The 23,993-nt window shown below is 39.2% G+C and overlaps 1 protein-coding gene across 1 annotated transcript in view; it reads right to left on the reverse strand.

The window, feature by feature from the left end:
• LOC128653420 (alpha-N-acetylgalactosaminide alpha-2,6-sialyltransferase 2-like) overlaps positions 1 to 23,993 on the reverse strand; it is a 173,511-nt gene that overhangs the window by 62,701 nt on the left and 86,817 nt on the right. The window contains exon 2 of the mRNA XM_053706692.1: positions 5,214 to 5,505. Within this exon, the coding sequence (XP_053562667.1) occupies positions 5,214 to 5,505 (292 nt within the window). The remainder of the gene's footprint in view (positions 1 to 5,213; positions 5,506 to 23,993) is intronic.

Genomic DNA, 23,993 nt, shown 5'->3' on the forward strand with positions numbered 1-23,993 from the left:
AAGAATGTTATTCATTTGCAAGAGCACTAGATAGCAGCAGTTTTACAAGAATGTTATTCATTTGCAAGAGCACTAGATGGCAGCAGTTTTACAAGAATGTTATTCATTTGCAAGAGCACTAGATAGCAGCAGTTTTACAAGAATGTTATTCATTTGCAAGAGCACTAGATAGCAGCAGTTTTACAAGAATGTTATTCATTTGCAAGAGCACTAGATAGCAGCAGTTTTACAAGAATGTTATTCATTTGCAAGAGCACTAGATAGCAGCAGTTTTACAAGACTGTTATTCATTTGCAAGAGCACTAGATAGCAGCAGTTTTACAAGAATGTTATTCATTTGCAAGAGCACTAGATAGCAGCAGTTTTACAAGAATGTTATTCATTTGCAAGAGCACTAGATAGCAGCAGTTTTACAAGACTGTTATTCATTTGCAAGAGCACTAGATAGCAGCAGTTTTACAAGAATGTTATTCATTTGCAAGAGCACTAGATGGCAGCACTATTTCCTGCGATGTAGTTCTCCAGGAACCTACCTAGGTATCTCTTCAACACAGAATACTATGGGAACAAAGCAAATGTAATAATAGAAGTAATATGGAGTATTTTTAAAAATTATATGCTCTGTCTCAATCACAAAAGAAAATGTTGGGTTTCACATCCCTTTAAAGGGACACTGAACCCAATTTTTTTATTTTGAGATTCAGACAGAGTTTGCAATTTTAAACAACTTTCTAATTTACTCCTAGTATCAAATGTTCTTCATTCTCTTTGTATGTTTATTTGAAAAGCAAGAAGTTTAGATGCCGGCCCATTTTTGGTGAACAACCTGGGTTGTCCTTGCTTATTGGACAGCACCAATAAACAAGTGCTGTCCATGGTCCTGAACCAAACATTTTCTAGCTCCTTAGCATAGATGCCTTCCTTTTCAAACATAGCAAGAGAATTAAGAAAAATTGATAATAGAAGTAAATTAGAAAGTTGCTTAAAATTGTATGCTCTATCTGAATCATGAAAGAAAAAAATTGAGTTCAGTGTCCCTTTAAGTATGAATAGTAAACCAACTTTGCAATACGCTTTATTTATCTCCCATCCTGTCATTTTATTATGAAATTGTGGATTTTCCAGTCCTGTAAACTGAAAGAGCCTAACCCTGCCACATATCTATATTTTATTTGTAATCTGTTATGTTATCATGTCTGCAGAAGCCAACAAATGCAGATTTGTTAACACAAATAACAGTGGCAAGGCCTGGCTTCTGCAGACTCAGGGGGTAGTTATCAACGTGTCTATTTTACCTGCCTTCGCCGGCCCAATACGCCCGCCTAAGCTCGTCTCACATCGCTGCCGCGGACCTGCAAAAATTCGCCTAAGTTATCAAAAAAGCTGTCAAAAAGCCGTGCACCAAGTACGGGGCGATGAGCAGCGGACTGTGAGAGTTATCACTCATCCGATCTCGCTGCTCTTCGGCTTTTTTACAGCTTTCTTGCTAGCCTGTCACTAAGCACCCACACTAACTAACTAACACACTGTTCTACCCCCTATACCAGCGCCCCCGGAGCCTCCCGCAACTCAATAAAGTTACTAACCCCTAAACCGCCACTCCTAGACCCCGCCGCAACTCTTATAAATGTATTAACCCCTAAACCGCCGCTCCTAGACCCCGCCGCAACTCTTATAAATGTATTAACCCCTAAACCGCCGCTCCCAGACACCGCTGCCACCTACATTATACCTAGTAACCCCTATCCTGCCCCCCCTATACCGTCGCCCTCTATAATAAAGTTATTAACCCCTATTCTGCTGATCCCGCACCTCGCCGCAACTAAATAAATAGTTTAACCCCTAAACCGCCGCTCCCTGACCCCGCCGCAACCTATATTAAATTTATTAACCCCTATCCTGCACCCCCTACACCACCGCTACCTATAATAAATTTATTAACCCCTATCCTGTCCCCACTACACCGCCGCCACTGTAATAAAATTATTAACCCCTAAACCTAAGTCTAACACTAACCCTAACACCCCCCTAACTTAAATATTAATTAAATAAATCTAAATATTATTTCTATTATGAACTAAATTAATCCTATTTAAAACTAAATACTTTGTATTTATTTTAGCTAGTTAGAATAGTTATTAACTATTTAATAACTACCTAGCTAAAAGAAATACAAAATTACCTGTAAAATAAATCCTAACCTAAGTTACAATTAAACCTAACACTACACTATCATTAAATTAATTAAATAAATTAACTACAAATAACTACAATTAAATACAATTAAATAAACTAACTAAAGTACAAAAAATAAAAAAAGCTAAGTTACAAAAAATAAAAAAAATAAGTTACAAATATTTTAAAAGTATTACAACAATTTTAAGCTACTTACACCTAATCTAAGCCCCCTAATAAAATAACAAACCCTCCCAAAATAAAAAAATGCCCTACCCTATTCTAAATTAAATAAGTTCAAAGCTCTTTTACCTTACCAGCCCTTAAAAGGGCCTTTTGTGGGGCATGCCCCAAATAATTCAGCTCTTTTGCCTGTAAAAGAAAAATACAACCCCCCCCAACATTAAAACCCACCACCCCCATACCCCTAATCTAACCCAAACCCCCCTTAAAATAACCTAACACTAATCCCCTGAAGATCATCCTACCTTGAGTCGTCTTCACTCAGCCGAGCAGCGATGGAACCGAAGAGGAGACCCGGAGCGGCAGAAGTTATCCTCCAATCGGCGCTGAAGAAGTCTTCCATCTGGGCGATGTCATCTTCCAAGAGGCGCTGAAGAAGTCTTCTATCCGGGCGATGTCATCTTCCAAGTGGGGTCTTCAATCTTCAATCTTCATCCCGCCGACGCGGAACATCCTTCTTTGACATTTTTTTATTTAGGGGGGGGTTTGTTATTTTATTAGGGGGCTTAGATTAGGTGTAAGTAGCTTAAAATTGTTGTAATATTTTTAAAATGTTTGTAACCTATTTTTTTTATTTTTTGTAACTTAGCTTTTTTTTTTGCACTTTAGTTAGTTTATGTAATTGTATTTAATTGTAGTTATTTGTAGTTAATTTATTTAATTAATGTAATGATAGTGTAGTGTTAGGTTTAATTGTAACTTAGGTTAGAATTTATTTTACAGGTAATTTTGTATTTCTTTTAGCTAGGTAGTTATTAAATAGTTAATAACTATTCTAACTAGCTAAAATAAATACAAAGTTACCTGTAAAATAAATATAATTCCTAAAATAGCTACAATGTAATTATTAATTACATTGTAGCTATCTTAGGGTTTATTTTACAGGTAAGTATTTAGTTTTAAATAGGAATAATTTATTAAAGTATAGTGTAGTGTTAGGTGTAATTGTAACTTAGGTTAGTTTTTATTTTACAGGTAAATGTCTCTCTACTATTTAATAGCTATTGTACCTAGTTAAAATAAATTGAAAGATGCCTGTAAAATAAAAATAAATCCTAAGATAGCTACAATATAATTATTATTTATATTGTAGCTATATTAGGGTTTATTTTAAAGGTAAGTATTTAGTTTTAAATAGGATTAATTTAGTTCATAATAGAAATATTATTTAGATTTATTTAATTAATATTTAAGTTAGGGGGTGTTAGGGTTAGTGTTAGACTTAGGTTTAGGGGTTAATAAATTTATTACAGTGGCGGCGGTGTAGTGGGGGGCAGGATAGGGGTTAATAAATGTATTATAGGTGGCGACGGTGTAGGGGGGGCAGATTAGGGGTTAATAAATTTAATATAGGTTGCGGCAGGGTCCGGGAGCGGCGGTTTAGGGGTTAAACTATTTATTTAGTTGCAGCGAGGTGCGGGATCGTCAGGATAGGGGTTAATATCTTTATTATAGAGGGCGGCGGTATAGGGGGGGCAGGATAGGGGTTACTAGGTATAATGTAGGTGGCAGTGGGCTCCGAGAGCGGCGGTTTAGGGGTTAATTCATTTATTATAGTTGCGGCGGGGTCTAGGAGCGGCGGTTTAGGAGTTAATATGTATAGAGTAGCTTGCGGTGGGCTCCGGGAGCGGCAGTTTAGGGGTTAATACATATATCATAGTGGCGGTGGGCTCCGGGAGCAGCGGTTTAGGGGTTAATATGTATAGAGTAGCTTGCGGTGGGCTCCGGGAGCGGCGGTTTAGGGGTTAATATGTATAGAGTAGCTTGTGGTGGGCTCCGGGAGCGGCGGTTTAGGGGGTAATAACTTTATTTAGTTGTGGCAGTGTAGGGGGGGCAGATTAGGGGTGTTTAGACTCGGGGTACATGTTAGGGTGTTGGTGTGATCCGCCGCCTCCAGGGTGGCGGTTTGAAAACCAGTTAAGCTGGGCCGGAAAAGTGCAGAGCGTACCTGCTAGTTTTTTGATAACTAGCAAAAGTAGTCAGATTGTGCCGCACTTGTGTGCGGAACATCTGGAGTGACGTAAGAATTGATCTGTGTCGGACTGAGTCCGGCGGATCGAAGTTTACGTCACAAAATTCTACTTTTGCCGGTCTCTAGCCTTTGATAACTTAAGCGAATCAGCCTCGCCACAAATACGCTGCGGAATTCCAGCGTATTTGAGGTTGACGGCTTGATAGCTAGGCCCCTCAATGTTCAGATTGGCTCCTTCAAATAAGGAATGTGGAGGGTGAAAAACAATTGCAACAAACAAGATATTAATCTTTTTCTAATGACGTTCAAACAGCTGATAATATTAATCTATTGGAAGACTTCAGAAAATGTTGTAATTACAAGGTGTTTACTGTCCCTTTAAAATTCTGCATAGCTTTTTTTTATAAAGGTAGAAAACCCTTTATCCAAACTTGGGACTTGCGTGGGACCGGAAATGGTTTAGATTTGGGAATAGTTTTAATTTTGGAATATTTGATCTGTAAAATTGTACATGCAAATAAAGGTAGTTTTATATTATATTTAATACCTTTGTATACATAGTACAGTACTGTAATCAGAAAGGTAATATTTGTTGATTTAACTAACTATAGACTATCATTCGCATTTTAGATAAAAAAAAAAAACTCAAACCAAAGACACAGGCATAGAAGATTGTGACTTACAGGTGGGGAAAAAAAAAGCAATTTTTGATAATATTTTTAAAAAAAATAAATAAAAGTAACAAAAACATTTGTATTTCAGAATACATTTGGTTTTTGGAATTCCAGATTTGGGGATTTGTACTACAAAAACACATACTTACTGAATTAAGATAAGTGTAATCTGTTGCATATTCATCCCCCAAATAAGAATACGTGGTGGAGACTTGTTTGAGTTTTGTTGGTTGCGATGGAGATTTTGAAGGTTTGCTGGTGACTTTTGAAGTTTTTGTGGTCAGCACTGGAGGTTTCGCGGTCGTTGTTGCTGGAGATCTAGTAACGTTGTCTGAATGTTCGTTGTTTGTATTCGATGATAATCCGATAACTTTTAAATCATTATCATTATTATTGGGGTTCTCCTGTAAATCTTCTGTCAGCCCCTCTATTTTAGAAAACCTAAGCAAGCAAAATATAAAGTGTAATTAGTTACAGAACTTAGGGTCTTATGACCAAAAAGTCTCCGTCATGGATTGAAATCATGGAAAACGTTTTTTTTAGCACCGTAATGTGATGTAGACCAGAGAGCTTTATAGTATTGGGTGTTAGTCTCCCTTCAGGCTGGGTTATACCATTTCTATTATAAATTATAGCAATATGATTTACTTAATTTTTTGTTTTTTTGTCAACACATATAATTGATTGATTCTAAACTCTGGGTATTTGGATTTTATAGACATAAAGAAACATAGTAATGGATTAATAACATACTCTAATAAGAGCATTTTATTATTGCACAGATGTTAACCTCTAAATGGGGTTAAACACACACTTAAAGCCCCTCTCCTGAACAGGACACAATGATTGTCAGCTATGTATGTATGCAGCTCCTGATTGACTCACTGGTCCTGTCTTGTTGGACTTTAACTATGTGTTTAAATGGATATGGAAGTCAACATTAAACGGATTTGAAACACAAACATTTTTTATTTTTATTTTGTGATTCGGACAGAGCGTCCCATTTAAAAAAAGTTTACAATTTACTTCTATTATCAACTTTGCTTTGTTCCCGTGATTTTCTGTGTTGAACAGATACCTAGGTGGGCATCTAGAGCAGAACATGGCAGGAAACACTTATAACATTCTTGCAAAACTGCTGCTATATATATATATATATATAAAGATAAAAATAATAAACGGGCCGGCTCCTAAGCATACATTCCTACTTTTCAACAAAAGTTACCAAGAGAACAAAGTAAAATTGATAATATAAATAAATTGTTTAATGTGTGGGTTTCATATCCCTTTAAAATTTCATGCTACAAATTGAGCTTTTCTTCCACATCAAAAAGACCGCCTTCTCTTGATATGTGTACATTCCTAAGCCTACCTCAGTATGCTGTCATGGAAAGGAGTTTCAACAAAGCAAACCAAGAAAAAGAGAGGTCAATTTGATAACATAAGTACATTGGAAAGTTTTTTATATTATTGTTAATAGCATTCTCTCTCTGTATTATAAAAGTTTAAAGGGACAGTAAAGACAAAATTAAACCTTCATAATACAGATAGAACATAATTCAGATAGAACATAAATATTAAACAAGTTAGCAATTCACAACTATTTTTCAATTTGCTTCATTCTCTTGATATCATTTGTTGAAAAGCATACATAGGTGGGTACAGAAGCAGCAATAAACTACTGGGAGTTGGCAGCTGATTGATGGCTGCACATATATGCCTCCCGTTATTGCTCAACAGAGATGTGTTCAGCTAGCTTTCACTATTTTATAGGAGAAATAAACTGAATGCTCTATCCAAACCATTAAACAAAAAATTTGAGTTTTGTGTCCCTTTAATTTTGCCTTCCACCACCTCTCGCACAATTTTTGCTTTTTATCACAATCAGAAGTGAGGGAGGCACAGAGGGGCCGTACAACTCCACTAGGCAGTCAGGGAAAGTTGATCTGTAATAGAATGAATACATAAAACATTTGGAGGGCATAGAAATGGGTCCTTATTGGCCTGCGTTAAAGGGGATTGTTATATAAAATACTAAATAATTTATTAATGCATAATAAAACAACTTTACTTTCCACTTATTATTTATTTTGCCCCCTTTTCCTGTAATTTAAGTTTGTGGATTTGTCCCATCCTGAAAAATGAAAAAGCACATAACAGGCTTTACCCTGCCACATATCTGCATCACACTTGTAGTGTGTTATCTTATAATTTGTGCTGAAACCAACAAATAGAGATTATGTTAACACAATGACAGTGGCAAGCTCTGTCTTCTGCAGACTTAAAGGGACAGTATACACTCATTTTCATATAACTGCATGTAATAGACACTACTATAAAGAATAAGATGTACAGATACCGATATAAAAATCCAGTATAAAACTGTTTAAAAACGTACTTAGAAGCTGTCAGTTTGGCTCTGTTGAAAAGGCAGCTGGAAAGCCCACTGCAAGTGGCAAATAAGACATTCCCCCCCTCCCCCTTCTTTTGCATATGAAAAGACCCTTTACACAAACAGGAGCAAGCTGGAGAAGGTAGCTGATGGTATTCACATAAAACTTTGGGGCTTGGTTAGGAGTCTGAAAATCAGAGCAATGTTATTTAAAACTAATCAAAACTATACATTTATTTAAAAAAAAAAAACTTTATGGGCTATATAAATAGATCATCTACAAAACATTCATGCTAAGAAAAAATGAGTGTATAATGTCCCTTTAAGTGAAACCCAAAAATGTTCTTTCATGATTTATACAGAGCATACAATTTTAAACAACTTTCCAATTTACTTCTATTATTTAATTTGCTTCCTTCTCTTGTTATCCTTTGCTGAATGGTTTATCTAGGTAAGTTCAGAGCAGCAAAGAACCTAGGTTCTAGCTGCTGATTGGTGGCTGCATATATATACCGATTGTCATTGGCTCACTCATGTGTTCAGTTAGAAACCAGTAGTGCATTGCTGCTCCTTCAACAAATTATACCAAGAGAATGAAACAAATTCGATAATAGAAGTAAATTAGAAAGTTGTTTAAAATGGTATTCTCTATCAGAATCATGAAAGAAAATATTTTGGGTTTCATGTCCTTTTAAAGGGACACTGAACCCAAATTTATTCTTTTGTAATTCAGAAAGAGCATGCAATTTTAAGCAACTTTCTAATTTACTCCTATTACCAATTTGTCTTCGTTCTCTTGCTATCATTATTTGAAAAAGAAGGCATCTAAGCTTTTTTTTGGTTTCAGTACTCTCGACAGCACTTTTTTTATTGGTGGATGAATTTATCCACCAATCAGCAAGGACAACCCAGGTTGTTCACCAAAAATGGGCCGGCATCTAAACTTACATTCTTGCATTTCAAATAAAGATACCAAGAGAATGAAGAAAATTTGATAATAGGAGTAAATTAGAAAGTTGCTTAAAATGTCATGCTCAATCTGAATCACGAAATAATTTTTTTGGGTACAGTGTCCCTTTAAGCCAAGATTGGTTCCTCCAAATAAAGAAAGCAGTGGGTGTAGTTTGAAAAACAACTGCAGTAAACAATGTGTTCATCTATTCTAATAACTTCCAAGCTTTGCTGATATGTTAAGCTAGTAAAAGACTGCAGAAAAATGTAATTACAAGGTATTTACTGTCCCTTTAAAAGTATTATGTTAAAAAACACCTTGGGCAATTGCACTAAAAGAATCCAAAAAATGCCTCAAACAGCTGCAAAATTGATAGTGGAAGGTGGAATCCCATGTCTATGCTTGACAATTAATGAATAGGGTTTTTTACAGCTGTTTCTTTACAAAAGTGCAACATAGAACGTGCTTGTCTCGTTTTTCATGCAGTGCAGAACAGGAGAGTCTGTAAAAAGGCCTAATCAATTGGAAAATATACAGAGCAATAGTACCAAAAATATAAACATGTTAAAATATCTACTTAAATGTCTCCTTTGTCCTATCTGTAAAAAGTTATTTCAAAATATACAATTATGTTTAATTGGTGTTTCTGTGGTAAATAAATCTACTTATTTTCAGGACTATAGAGGTTTGTCCTTCTCCACCAATAGAACTGAGAGAATTAACCCTATCAGACAGCAGGCAATATACATCTGTGGGTCAATTTTGAGAATACATGCCTTTATGCAATATCAAATAAGCACTGGACCCATAGCCATTACTGTTTCAGGCGTGTGGTGCGCAGCTGCAATTAGCGGCATTTTAATTACCAAAAACAATGGCAAAGACATGCATGTCTGCTATTTGTGAATAAAGGGGATCCTAGAGAGGCTTTTACAACCATTAGCCTTATGACTGCACAGGTTGTTTGTAAAAAAGTTTAGTGAGAAACCCAATGGCCTAGATCTAGAGTTTTGTCGATAAAGACCCGCGTAGCTAACGCAGCTTTTTTTCCTACCGCTGCTTCCAAACAACGCTGGTATTTAGAGTTGTCTGAAGGGCTGCGTTAGGCTCCAAAAAGGGAGCGTTGAGCCGAATTTACCGCCACTTCAACCCTCAATACCAGCGTTGCTTACGGTAGCGGTAAGCTGGCAAAACGTGCTCGTGCATGATTCCCCCATAGGAAACAATGGGGCAGTTTGGGATGAAAAAAAACCTAACACCTGCAAAAAAGCAGCGTTAAGCTCCCAACGCAGCCCCATTGTTTCCTATGGGGAAACACTTTCTAAGTCTGCACCTAAGACCGGCTCGGAACAGCCAATAGAATGCAAGCTCAATCTGATTGACTGATTGGATCAGCCAATCGGATTGAACTTGAATCTGATTGGCTGATTCAATCAGCCAATCAGATTTTTCCTACCTTAATTCCAATTGGCTGATTCTTTAATATGTCATTGTTAAGTTCCGCATCTGTGGTGAAAGGCTGAGTGTTTTTCAGGTTTCTAGGGGTTGTTTATGAATCAAGGTATCAACTGGTTTTGCACCAAACTTTGTCTTCTGACCTCTGAGGGGTCAATTACAATCTTGTCCTATAGCAATCCCATCCGTTACTACATATAATATTGTTATATATATTGTTATTCTTATATATAATTTCACGTGACATAGTATTCTCTTATTAATCTACCGTTCCATTTTCCTTGTCACATTTATAGCTGATATAAGAGCTTGCTTTATAGTACAAAAATAAGAAACTGTTGATTCATAGGCCCCAATTTATCAAAGGTCATGCGGACCTGATCCGACAGTGCGGATCAGGTCCGCAAGACCTCGCTAAATGTGGAGAGCAATACGCTCTCCGATTTTAACATTGCACCAGCAGCTCACAAGAGCTGCTGGTGCAACGCCGCCCCTGCTTACTCGCGGCCGCCAGCAGGGAGGTGTCAATCAACCCGATCGTATTCGATCGGGTTGATTTCCGGCGATTCCTGTCCGCCTGCTCAGGCGAGTCTGAAGACTCGCCAGAAACACGGCCCTTCAAGCTCCGTACGGAGCTTGATAAATGGGCCTGATAATCTGAGATCCAAAAGTGATCTCTACCTGATCCTGATTGCCTTCTATACTGTTGTATTTTCTTTTTATGACAATGTGAGGTCCAAGTGTGGCCTGATAGTTTTTCTTCCTAGATGGCATATAGTTTGAAGGGTATATACTGTACAGATGTCTGATCTTCATGCTTTGTGATAATTGGATGCATAACAATTGTTTTCGTGTTTCTGTCTATTTTTATGTAACATTCATGGACATATATGTTTGTATATCCTTACTGAATCTCAATAAATAAAATGTACAAATAAGATAAAAATATTTAGCACTGTCTATGCCAAGGCTTATTAAATACAGAGCTCACAAAGAATTAGTAACAAAAGTAAATTAGAAAGTTGTTTAAAGCTGCACACTTTTTCTGACTCATGAAAGAAAAAAATTGGGGTTTCATGCCCTTTTAGTGTTTTATGTGCCTTTAAAACCTAAGTTTTTATCCAGAGGAACAAGACTCCTTGAAATCTAAACGAACTAAAGGTGAAATTAAACCCAACATTTTTTCTTTCATGATTCAGATAGAGCATGCGATTTAAAGCTACTTTCTAATTTACTTCTTTTATTATTATTTTTTTTCGTTCTCTTAATATATTTTGTTGAAAAGCAGGGCATAAGCTCAGGAGGGTGCATGGCTTTGGAGCACTATATGGCAGCAGTTTTGCAACAATGTTATCTATTTGTAAGAGCACTAGAAGGCAGCACAGGGACAGTAAACGCCTTGTAATTAAAATACATTGCTATTGTGTTGCTATAGAATAACACATCAGCCAAATCTTAATAAAAACAAAGTAACATCCTTTTTACTGCAATTATTTTACAATTGCCAAACTCCGCCGACCACTAGCCTTATTTGGAGGAGCCAATCTGACCTTTAGTCCACAGACAACACAGTGAGCCCCGGTTATAATGTTAGTATAGAGTCCTTTGTATTGCAGTTGTTGTCTAATAAAGTCAAGTAGTGACATATATGTAGCAGGGTTAGCCTTAAGCATAACTAAATATTTTATATAAAAATCTCAAGGTGTTTACTGTCCCTTTAAATATAATTGTCTCCCAAACATGTCTCTTTGGCAGGGACTTTGCCTTTTTACTGTAAAATCCAACTCTTCTTTTTAGTTTGCTAAGTGGCACCATTCCAATTGTATATTATAAATGTTTGGGAAGCTTATGTATTTTTTTAAAAAACAGAATTTATGCTTACCTGATAAATTACTTTTTCTTGCGGTGTATCCAGTCCACGGATTCATCCTTACTTGTGGGATATTCTCATTCCCTACAGGAAGTGGCAAAGAGAGCACACAGCAGAGCTGTCCATATAGCTCCCCCCCTAGCTCCACCCCCCCAGTCATTCGACCAAAGGTTAGGAGAAAAGGAGAAACCATAGGGTGCAGTGGTGACTGTAGTTTAAACAAAAAAATTTAACCTGACTTAAATGCCAGGGCGGGCCGTGGACTGGATACACCGCAAGAGAAAGTAATTTATCAGGTAAGCATAAATTCTGTTTTCTCTTGCAAGGTGTATCCAGTCCACGGATTCATCCTTACTTGTGGGATACCAATACCAAAGCTTTAGGACACGGATGAAGGGAGGGAACAAGACAGGTAACCTAAACGGAAGGCACCACTGCTTGCAAAACCTTTCTCCCAAAAATAGCCTCCGAAGAAGCAAAAGTATCGAATTTGTAAAATTTGGCAAAAGTACAAATCTGTTCAACAGAAGCCTCATTCTTGAAAGCCCATGTGGAAGCCACAGCTCTGGTGGAATGAGCTGTAATTCGTTCAGGAGGCTGCTGCCCAGCAGTCTCATAAGCCAATCGGATGATGCTTTTCAGCCAGAAGGAAAGAGAGGTAGCAGTCGCTTTCTGACCTCTCCTCTTACCAGAATAGACAACAAACAAGGATGATGTTTGTCTGAAATCTTTAGTTGCTTGTAAATAGAATTTTAAGGCACGAACCACATCAAGATTGTGTAAAAGCCGTTCCTTCTTTGAAGATGGATTAGGACACAGGGAAGGAACAATGATTTCCTGGTTAATATTCCTATTAGAAACAACTTTAGGAAGAAAACCAGGTTTGGTACGCAAAACTACCTTATCTGCATGGAACACCAGATAGGGTGAATTACACTGCAAAGCAGACAATTCTGAAATTCTTCGAGCAGAAGATATAGCTACCAAAAACAAAACTTTCCAAGATAATAACTTAATATCTATGGAATGTAAAGGTTCAAACGGAACCCCTTGAAGAACTGAAAGAACTAAATTCCGACTCTATGGCGGAGCCACAGGTTTATAGACAGGCTTGATTCTGACTAAAGCCTGAGCAAACGCTTGAACGTCTGGTACCTCTGCCAGACGCTTGTGTAAAAGGATAGACAGAGCAGATATCTGTCCCTTTAAGGAACTAGCTGACAAACCTTTCTCCAATCCATCTTGGAGAAAAGACAATATCCTTGGAATCCTAATCTTACTCCACGAGTAACCCTTGGATTCACACCAACACAGATATTTCCGCCATATCTTATGGTAAATTTTCCTGGTGACAGGCTTTCTGGCCTGGATCAGAGTATCTATAACTGATTCAAAAAAAACCCGCTTAGATAGAATTAAGCGTTCAATCTCCAAGCAGTCAGCGGCAGAGAAACTAGATTTGGATGCTTGAATGGACCCTCTATTAGAAGATCCTGCCTCGTTGGCAGTGTCCATGGTGGGACAGATGACATGTCCACTAGGTCTGCATACCAAGTCCTGCGTGGCCACGCAGGCGCTATCAGAATTACCAAAGCCTTCTCCTGTTTGATTCTGGCTACCAGACGAGGGAGAAGGGGAAACGGTGGAAAGACATAAGCTAGATTGAAGGACCAAGGCGCTACTAGAGCATCTATCAATGCCGCCTTGGGGTCTCTGAACCTGGATCCGTAGAGAGGAAGTTTGGTGTTCTGAGGGGACGCCATCAGATCCAATTCTGGAATGCCCCATAGCTGGGTCAGCTGAGCAAAAACCTCCGGGTGGAGTTCCCACTCCCCCGGGTGAAAAGTCTGACGACTTAGAAAATCCGCCTCCCAGTTGTCTACTCCTGGGATGTGAATTGCAGATAGATGGCAGGAGTAATCCTCCACCAACCTGATTATTTTGGTTACTTCCTTCATCGCTAGGGAACTCTTTGTTCCCCCCTGATGATTGATGTACGCTACAGTCGTGATGTTGTCCGACTGAAATCTGATGAATTTGGCCGCCACTAGTTGAGGCCATGCCTGAAGCGTGTTGAATATCGCTCTCAGTTCCAAAATGTTTATCGGGAGAAGAGACTCTTCCCGAGACCATAGGCCCTGAGCTTTCAGGGAGTCCCAGACCGCACCCCAGCCTAACAGACTGGCGTCGGTCGTTACAATGATCCACTCCGGTCTGCGGAAGCACATTCCCTGAGACAGGTGATCCTGAGACAAACACCAGAGAAGAGAATCTCTGGTCCAGTTGTATTTGAGGAGACAAATCTGCATAATCCCCATAACACTGTTTGAGCATGTACAGTTGCAGTGGTCTGAGATGTATTCGAGCAAAAGGAACTACGTCCATTGCCGCTACCATCAATCCGATTACCTCCATGCACTGAGCTACAGATGGCCGAGGAATGGCATGAAGAACTCGGCAAGTAGTTAAAAGCTTTAACTTTCTGAACTCCGTCAGAAATATCTTCATTTCTACGAGTCTATTAATGTTCCCAGAAAGGGAACCCTTGTGAGTGGGGACAGAGAACTTTTTCCGATGTTCACCTTCCACCCGTGAGACCTTAGAAAGGCCAGAACAATCTCTGTATGAGCCTTGGCTCTGGGAAAAGACGACGCCTGTATTAAGATGTCTTCCAGATAAGGTGCTACTGCAATGCCCCGCGGTCTTAGTACCGCCAGAAGGGACCCTAGCACTTTTGTGAAAATTCTGGGAGCGGTGGCCAACCCGAAGGGAAGGGCTACGAACTGGTAATGCTTGTCCAGAAAGGCAAACCTTAGGAACTGATGATGATCTTCGTGGATAGGAATATGTAGGTACGCATCCTTTAGATCCACGGTAGTCATATATTGACCGTCCTGGATCATAGGTAAGATTGTTCGAATGGTCTCCATCTTGAATGATGGAACTCTGAGGAATTTGTTTAGAATTTTTAGATCCAGGATTGGCCTGAAAGTTCCTTCCTTTTTGGGAACCACAAACAGGTTTGAGTAAAAACCCAGTCCTTGTTCTGTAATTGGGACTGGATATATCACTCCCATCTTGAGAAGATCTTCTACACAGCGTAAGAACGTCTCTTTCTTTGTCTGGTCTGTAGACAGACGAGAAATGTGGAACTTTCCCCTTGGAGGGGAGTCCTTGAATTCTAGAAGATATTCCTGAGTAACGATCTCTAATGCCCAGGGATCGGGAACATCTCTCGCCCAAGCCTGAGCGAAGAGAGAGAGTCTGCCCCCTACCAGATCCGGTCCCGGATCGGGGGCTACCCCTTCATGCTGTCTTAGTAGCAGCTGCAGGCTTCTTGGCCTGTTTACCCTTGTTCCAGCCCTGCAAAGGCTTCCAGGTTGCATTGGGCTGTGAAGCGTTACCCTCTTGCTTTGCGGTTGTCGAGGTTGAAGCAGGACCGCTCCTGAAGTTGCGAAAGGAACGAAAATTAGCCTTGTTTTTAGCCATAAAAGGCCTATCTTGCGGGAGAGCATGGCCCTTTCCCCCGGTGATATCCGAAATAATCTCTTTCAACTCGGGCCCAAAAAGGGTCTTTCCCTTGAAAGGAATATTTAGTAATTTTGATTTGGACGACACGTCGGCCGACCATGACTTGAGCCAAAGCGCTCTGCGCGCCATAATGGCGAAACCAGAATTTTTCGACGCTAACTTAGCTAATTGCAAAGCGGCATCTGTGATAAAAGAATTAGCCAGTTTTAGAGCATTAATTCTATCCATGACTTCATCATATGAAGTCTCCCTCTGGAGCGACTCCTCCAGAGCCTCAAACCAAAAAGCCGCTGCAGTAGTTACAGGAATAATGCAGGCAATCGGTTGGAGAAGGAAACCTTGTTGAACAAATATTTTCTTTAGTAAACCTTCTAACTTTTTATCCATAGGATCTTTAAAAGCACAACTGTCTTCAATTGGGATGGTTGTGCGCTTGGCTAGTGTTGAAACTGCCCCCTCTACCTTAGGGACCGTCTGCCACGCGTCCCGCCTGGGATCAGTTATGGGGAACATTTTCTTAAAGATAGGGGGGAAACAAAGGGTACACCTGGTCTCTCCCACTCCCTAGCAACAATATCCGCCACCCTCTTAGGGATCGGAAACGCATCAGTGTATACAGGGACTTCTAGATATTTGTCCATTTTACACAATTTCTCTGGGACCACCATAGGGTCACAATCATCCAGAGTTGATAAAACCTCCCTAAGCAGTACGCGGAGGTGTTCCAATTTAAATTTAAACGCTAGTGAATCTGATTCTGCCCGCTGAGAAACCTTTCCTGAGTCAGAAATTTCTCCCTCAGACATCACATCCCTCGCCCCTACTTCAGAGTGTTGTGAGGGTACATCAGATAAAACTCCCAAAGCTTCCGACTGCTCCTCATCTGTCCTTAAAACAGAGCTATCGCGCTTTTTAGGGAAAACTGGCAGTTTGGATAGAAAGGCCGCAAGGGAATTATCCATGACTGTCGCTAGTTGTTGCAATGTAATAGGTGCCAATGCACTAGAGGTACTAGGTATCGCTTGAGCGGGCGTAACTGGTAATGACACATGGGGAGAGGAAGGCGGACTATCCTCATTACCTTCAGTCAAAGAATCATCTAGGGCTATATTTTTAAGTGACACAATATGATCTTTAAAGTGTATAGACACATTAGTGCACTTGGGACACATTTTTGAGTGGGGGTTCCACCATGGCTTCTGAACACATAGAACAAGGCCTTTCCTTAGTGTCAGACATGTTTAACAGATTAGTATTATACACAAGCAGGCTTGGAAAACACTGTAATCAATAAAAAACACAAATTGAAATAAATGGTACTGTGCTTTTAAGAAATAAAAAGCGCACACAATTTTACAAAACGGTGAAAAATGAACCAAATCTCTTGAAATTTTCACAGTATGTGCCTAATGCTTCGATATGATTGCACAACAAGTTTCAGCCTGATTAACCCTTTAATGCCCAAACCGGAGCAGTCTAAAGCCTACAACCGGTTATTAAACTACAGCACCTTGCCACAGCAGCCTGCTGTGGCCCTACCTGCCCTTAGGGATTAGTTGTGGGAAAAGCAAGCCTCTTGAAGTCCTCAAACAGTCTCTAGACCCATGTGAAGCAGCATGAACAATCTGTCAGAATTAACTGCGCAACTGAGATGCAAAATTAGGCCCCTCCCACTCCACTCCGGATTTGTGAGGCCTTCAGAATCCCAAAATAGGTGACTAAAATAATGCCATGTGGAAAAAACCCCCGTAATAAACACACCAAGAGTGTTTAAAAGTGTCTATAATGAGTATTTTGTTAAATAAAATAATCGATTGCCCTGCAACAGTGTCAACCAGCCTATTGAGCCCTCTTAAATAAGCCTTTAGTTCTATACTGAGTCTCAGAAACATGGCTTACCCTTCCCACATGGGGATTCTTGTCAGTCTTCTAGCATTACCTTGTCTTGACTAGAAAAAAGATGACTGAAACATACCTCAATGCAGTTAAGCCTGCAAACTGTTCCTCCCAACTGAAGTTTTCTGGTACTCCTCAGTCCTGTGTGGGAACAGCAATGGATTTTAGTTACAACGTGCTAAAATCATTTTCCTCTCAGCAGAATTCTTCATCACATTTCTGCCAGAGAGTAAATAGTACAAACCGGTACTATTTAAAAATAACAAATTTTTGATTGAAGATATAAAACTACAAATCTAACACCACATTCACTTTACCCTCCCGTAGAGAGGCCCTGCTGCCAGAGCCGGCAAAGAGAATGACTGGGGGGTGGAGCTAGGGGGGGAGCTATATGGACAGCTCTGCTGTGTGCTCTCTTTGCCACTTCCTGTAGGGAATGAGAATATCCCACAAGTAAGGATGAATCCGTGGACTGGATACACCTTGCAAGAGAAATATTATTAAACCAAGAATGCAGTTATTATTTAGGGCCATGTGAAAAATGTTTGTGCTGACACCCATCATACCTGGCACTTGCACACAGTAGAAAAAAATGTAAATATTCTACAGTTATTGATGCGTGAAGCACCTTTCCTGTTAGTGAGAAGATTTTTTAGATTTTTAGATAAGAGCCTGACAGACCTGATAGATGATGTCATAAACTGGCAGGGCTCTAATATTCCCATAGATTATATAGACAATAGGGCAGAAGTGAGGGAGAACAAAGCAAAGTTCAGCATATATAATTGTATGATGACCCTAATGCTAATTTTGAATGCCAAATATTTTTAGACTTTGGTTTAACAGTAATCTACATGAAAAACAATATAACATTGGAAATTCCTACAGACTTCAGCCTAATATACTGTCAGGTATTGCCCTGCTTTGTCTAATTCCTTGTTTTTTTTCTGAATCGATTTTTCTATATGCTACTTACTTCCAATCATTCTTTGAGATTAAGGGGTCGATTTATCAAAGGCTTTGCCAGCCTTCCCCCCCCCCCCCAGGACTGCAGGTTCTCACAAGAGAACCTGCAGTCCGTATTTATGAAGCAGCGGTCATCAGACCGCTGCTTCCCCAACCTCTTCGGGGGCTAATTGGCTGTGTGTGGCCAGGGGGCGGCGTTGAACAAGACTAGCGGAATTCAGCCCACCGGAGGCAAGCTGCGGTGGACAAGCGCTAGCATGTATGCCCCTGTCCACTGTAGCTTGATAAATCAACCCCTAAATATCTGATCTGTCCTGCAGCAGGCTCATAATGAATTGGAAACTGCACTGAGATGCAGCCCCAGGTTCCTGTTTTACAAGGGACAAGGGACCCTGTCTTCTTGCGTTATCATATGTGTATAAAAATGAAACGATCTTACCGGAATCTCTGCTGTGGAACAGGCACACAGCCTCTCAAGTTTGACAGTTTTGTAGAAAGACTCTTCCTGCATTTCCACACCCTAACATTTGTCAATGCTATCACTGAGAGGCGGACAAGACTACTTAAAACACCAGTCCCATTCCGAAGGGTACTACCCTCCATAAGGAAGTACTCAGTATCTTCTGGCACTTCTCTGCCAACCTCCTGTGACCAAAGGCAAAGAATGACTGGGATATAAGGGAAGTGGGGGAGATATTTAAGCCTTTGGCTGGGGTGTCTTTGCCTCCTCCTGGTGGCCATGTTCTGTATTCCCACAAGTAATAAATGAAACTGTGGACTCTCCTCATATTAAGAAGGAAAGTATATTAATATAACTGTGTTCGTTATGCAAAACTGGGGAATGGGTAATAAAGGGATTATCTATCTTTTAAAACAATAAAAATTCTGGTGTAGACTGTCCCTTTAAACAGAGTGCAGCAGAGCACCCTCTCCCAAGGCAGATTGCAGCTATGTGGAAAAGAATATTGCACAGCTGTCAATTTAGCTACAACACACCCCTGCTGCAAGGTATGCGTAGAGTAGGGTTAACACCTTTTCTAAACAAAAAATAGCAGCCACGCTCATTAGCATAAATTTGCATAACAAATGATACAAGATAAATCAGGGACTAAAGCTGCTAGGACTGATTTTAAACAATCATTTGTTTGGAATTAGGTTACAATACACTTAGAAGAAGTGTGACAGTGATGATAGCATATTTATTTCTAGATTTAAAGTGATGATAAAGTTTAGCAGTTTAGTTATACTTTCTAGTTACCCTGTCCGTTTTTGTGCTTAGTCGCTAATTTGTTAAAGCTTGAAAATTATTCACAACAATAGATTGCAATCTTTAAAACTTTTTCTCTTACCGTTCCTTGCTCCTCCCATCTGACACTTCCTGCTCCGATATCTCATTGCACAAGAAAGCGGTGCCCAACCCGCTCCCTACGTCACAACTCTAGGCTCGCTCCCGAGAGATCAGTGTTGCGCATGAGTGAAATAATAATTAAAATAATATAAGTTGTAAAATTAATATCGTGAGTGACTGCGGCACTCACTTCAAATGAGCAGTTTGCAAAATACACTGATGCGCTTGTCCGTATTGTTTATCCGATGCCGATGATGTAGTAAGGGATTCCTACTTGTAATTAGCATGCATGATTAACACGGGAGCGTGCGTGGTGTTCCATACAATGAAAATTTAAATAGCGCATGTGCTGTTGCTTCAGTGGGCGGATGACATAGAGTGATGGTCGCCTAACAGCCTAATTTTAAATTAGATTTTTAAAAAAATGTGATGGAAGGTATTTTTTTTTTTTTTATACGGGTTGAATCTATGACGGTTAGAAATTGACTTTATAAAGGTTATAACTTACTTTATACATGAAAATATAAAAAACAATGAATGAAAGTTATATTCATTTGACTCAATTACTGCAATACTTGATAGAATACCGGAACTTTACCATCACTTTAATCTTTATTTTCAACTTTGACCTGAACCTTAAAAATACTGGTCATGTCTGTAAAATACTTGCTGGGTGGGAACCTTTTCCACTTGTAATCTGGGCCTTAATGGGCTGTCTGCAGTGGTTTTGTTGAGCCCTGTCCTACATATATTAACAAGTCACTGTGCAGCATATAAAAGATCATAGTTTTACGTTCTACTTTCTGAGGGAGAAGGAAAACTACAGGACAAGCAGGTAAAATAAACCATGAATGTTCACTGTAAAGTTCTTTTTCACTGTGAACAGGAAACACTTTATATGGAAGAGCAATACACAACTTGGAGCTAGCTGATTGGTGAGCTTGATAAAGGGGCAGGAGCCCCGAAACACTGCTCAATAAAGGTGCTGTTGCATTATTTTTGTGTGCTACCTGTGTGTTCTGTTTGAAGTGTACATTAGGACCCTGGAAAGGAAGGTCCTCCAGGTGCTGCACCAAGACTTACTCTTGTACAATTTACATGGGACATTCTCAAAAGGTGTGTGCTGGTCCAGTTGTCTTTTTACTAGCTGATTGGTAGCTACACACAAAAAAATCTTGTCATTGGCTCGAAAGATGTACCAGTCAGTGTTCCCTCTAAGGCCAGTTTTGTAAGCGGCCCAGCAGTAAAACAGTTAATTAGGGAACTGCACCCTGCAATTAGCAAACACTGCACAATGCAGTCAAGGTCTGGTTCTCTTAATAACTGTTTCACTTCTGGGCTGCTCACAAAACTGGCCTTAGAGAGAACACTGGGACTCCCAGTAGTACATTGCTGCTTTGCAGCTAAATTTAACTATGTATTTCAAAGGGCAGTAAACACCTTGTAATTTATGTTATGCTGCTATAGAATACCATATAAACCAAGTGTCAGTTTAAAAAAAAAAAAAAATAAATAACATCCTTTTTAAAGCAATTGTTTTTCAATAGCCAAACTCCACCCATCGTTTGCCTTATATGGAGGAGCCAATCCGGGCTTTAGTCTGCAGACAATAAGGTTAACAACAGTCATAATGTTAGTATAAAATGCATTGTTCTGCAGATGATATCAGATTAATCTAATTAGGGACCGTTATGTAGCAGAGAAGTCAGCAGGGTGCAATTGAAGTTCTTAGAATTAGAAAATCTTCATTTTTAAGTACTAACTTACGTGAAAAGGGGGTAAAATAAAAAATGTAAGTATATTGCAAAGTTGTTTCCTTCATTATACATAACTTAACATTTTATATGAAAATCTCATGCAAGCAATAGAGAATTCATAATATGTCCTTACACATTAGAGCATTTCCATTCTTTACTGTCATGTTCCTTTAAATATTGGTTGTAATTATCCTTTAAAAACATTTTCTTGAGGTAAATACAAGCTGTACCTCGACTTGAATTTGCTTTCACGATTCAAATAATTGGTTAATTATTTACATTATTTGACATGGCTCTGTGGACTAGAGTTACCAATTTGCAAACGGACATGTTGTGAACCTGTCCGCATTTCATTGCAAATTGTGGGGGGTATTTGTTCATGCAGAGTCGTCCCCTGTCCTAACGCAACAAATTGTGTGAGAGCAGAGCTTGTCAATCACCCCAGTCGGATGAGTCTAAGTTGGGAAGGTTTATAAAGCAGCAATTTAAACTGCTGCTTTAGAAATATTAGATGAAGGCTCAAATGAGCAAGTCTGCAACCGATAAGTACGTTTGGCTCATAAACCTAGCCCTAAGTGTTTAGCCTCAAAATAAGTCCCAGATATGAGAAAAATAAAACAGAACAAACAAATAAATATATAAATAAAAACAATGAAACATCAAACATTCTTAAAGCATTTTAAAATGATCAGTTTGCTAGCAAAATTTAATGAGTTTTGCAATTTAGAACAGGTACAGGGATACTCCCTATTAAAGCACTGGAGCAAAAAAATAAATAAATATAGGTCAGGAAAAATAGATAACCTTTCCATCAGATTTCCATACGCATTCACAATCGGGAGAAATGTAATCACATCAACAACTTTATTAGTGTACAAAATAAATAAAGAGATAACAGACAAAGTTCGTGAGAACTGCACGTTGTGATTAAGCCACTGATTTTCTTAGTATGCAATCCAATTTTACATATGCAGTAATAAACTAGCGTGTCGCTTTGTTTTCTTAGAAGGCAAAGTAAAGTAAAAAATGGAGCCTTTAGACAGTGGAGAGTAACAGACCTATGTATCTAAGCCGAGAGGATGATGTGCTGCAGTCGGCAAATTATGGCAGTGATAAAGTTCAATCTTTTTACGGTTCTTCAGTAAGAACTACAAACATGTAAATACAACAGGTATAGTCTCACTGGCTGATTCTTGTGCAGCATTTTTGTTTGCTAAAGCAAAGTGTCTCTTTAATGTGAGCTTTCTAGTAAATCTGTTTAAGTCCACTAGTGTCCCAAAGAGGTTGAAATCTTTGCTTGGAGCGAATCCTAGGCCTTTAGACAGAACAGTTAATTCATCCTTATTTAGTTGTATACTCGATAGATTGACCACATTGAGATCTTCGTAATGGTGATCCTGTTGATGGTGATTCTTACACTCATTTATTATTTTCTCGATCCCCGGCCTCTTCCTCTTACAGGTCTCCTGCTTGGGTACCTCGCCGGAGTGACCGTGCCGACCTCGGTAGCTGAATCGTTTTTTGCAGGGACATTGGTTGAACCACTAGTGTGATTAGTTGATATAATCTCTTCTAGGGATCTGTGAGAGGATCCTTTCTTAGGTTTAACAGATGTTTCACTAATGCGGGTCTGATCTCTATCTTCGATGGGTGTAGAGGCTCGAGGACTCTCATCACTGATATCTGTTTCAAAGCTGGAAAACGTAACTCTTTTATCAGCAGCTTTTCTCTTATGGTTGCTGTTGTTCCTCCTGTTTTGTCTGCTTGTGGTCCAGTTGTAAACAGTGTTAAGCTCGTAATCTTTGCAATCTCTGTGATATTTGTTTAGTTTGTTCTCTGTTAATTCATCATCCAGTCTCTTCAAAGTCGTTTCCAATTGAGATGAGTAATCTTTGTATTTTGAATCATTAGTGAAGGATTCACAGGTCGATTTGATGTCAGTTAGTTCTTGACTAGTTTTAGTGTATTCCAGTTCTTTATCTTTAAGTAACTGTTTCATTAAAATGAGTGAACATTGACTCAAAGTATTATTCCATTCCGTCATAAAATCCGAACGTTGTGAGGCATAGGCTGGATATTTCTTCATCCTCAAGCCTCTAGGTATTTTGCCCTCATCGATATATAGTTTCAAAAACTCTATGTCCCACCAGAGTTTAAGCTCTTTGATTTCTTTTTTCTCCCTTGTTACAAAGACAGAACAAATATCCTCTGGAGTTTCACCACCTGAGCTGGCACCCTGTAATAGTGAATTAAACTTGGCCCTGCGGCAAGAATGAATGGCTTCCGCCATCTTGGTCTTGCAGTTCTACTAGGAGTTAATTGAGACACTCCTGTCCCAATGAAAGCAAAGAGATAACAGACAAAGTTCGTGAGAACTGCACGTTGTGATTAAGCCACTGATTTTCTTAGTATGCAATCCAATTTTACATATGCAGTAATAAACTAGCGTGTCGCTTTGTTTTCTTAGAAGGCAAAGTAAAGTAAAAAATGGAGCCTTTAGACAGTGGAGAGTAACAGACCTATGTATCTAAGCCGAGAGGATGATGTGCTGCAGTCGGCAAATTATGGCAGTGATAAAGTTCAATCTTTTTACGTAAGAACTACAAACATGTAAATACAACAGGTATAGTCTCACCGCTATTGCCGCTCTCCGTCACGCCCCTCAGGCCGTCCCAATATCAGGTATGGATTCACTCCTCCGACATCCAAACATATAATTAAATGAACAAATAAGGTTACCTGTATTGAAACTGATTATAGCC

The sequence above is a fragment of the Bombina bombina genome, chromosome 1 (assembly GCF_027579735.1).
Source record: "Bombina bombina isolate aBomBom1 chromosome 1, aBomBom1.pri, whole genome shotgun sequence".
Taxonomy (NCBI): domain Eukaryota; kingdom Metazoa; phylum Chordata; class Amphibia; order Anura; family Bombinatoridae; genus Bombina; species Bombina bombina.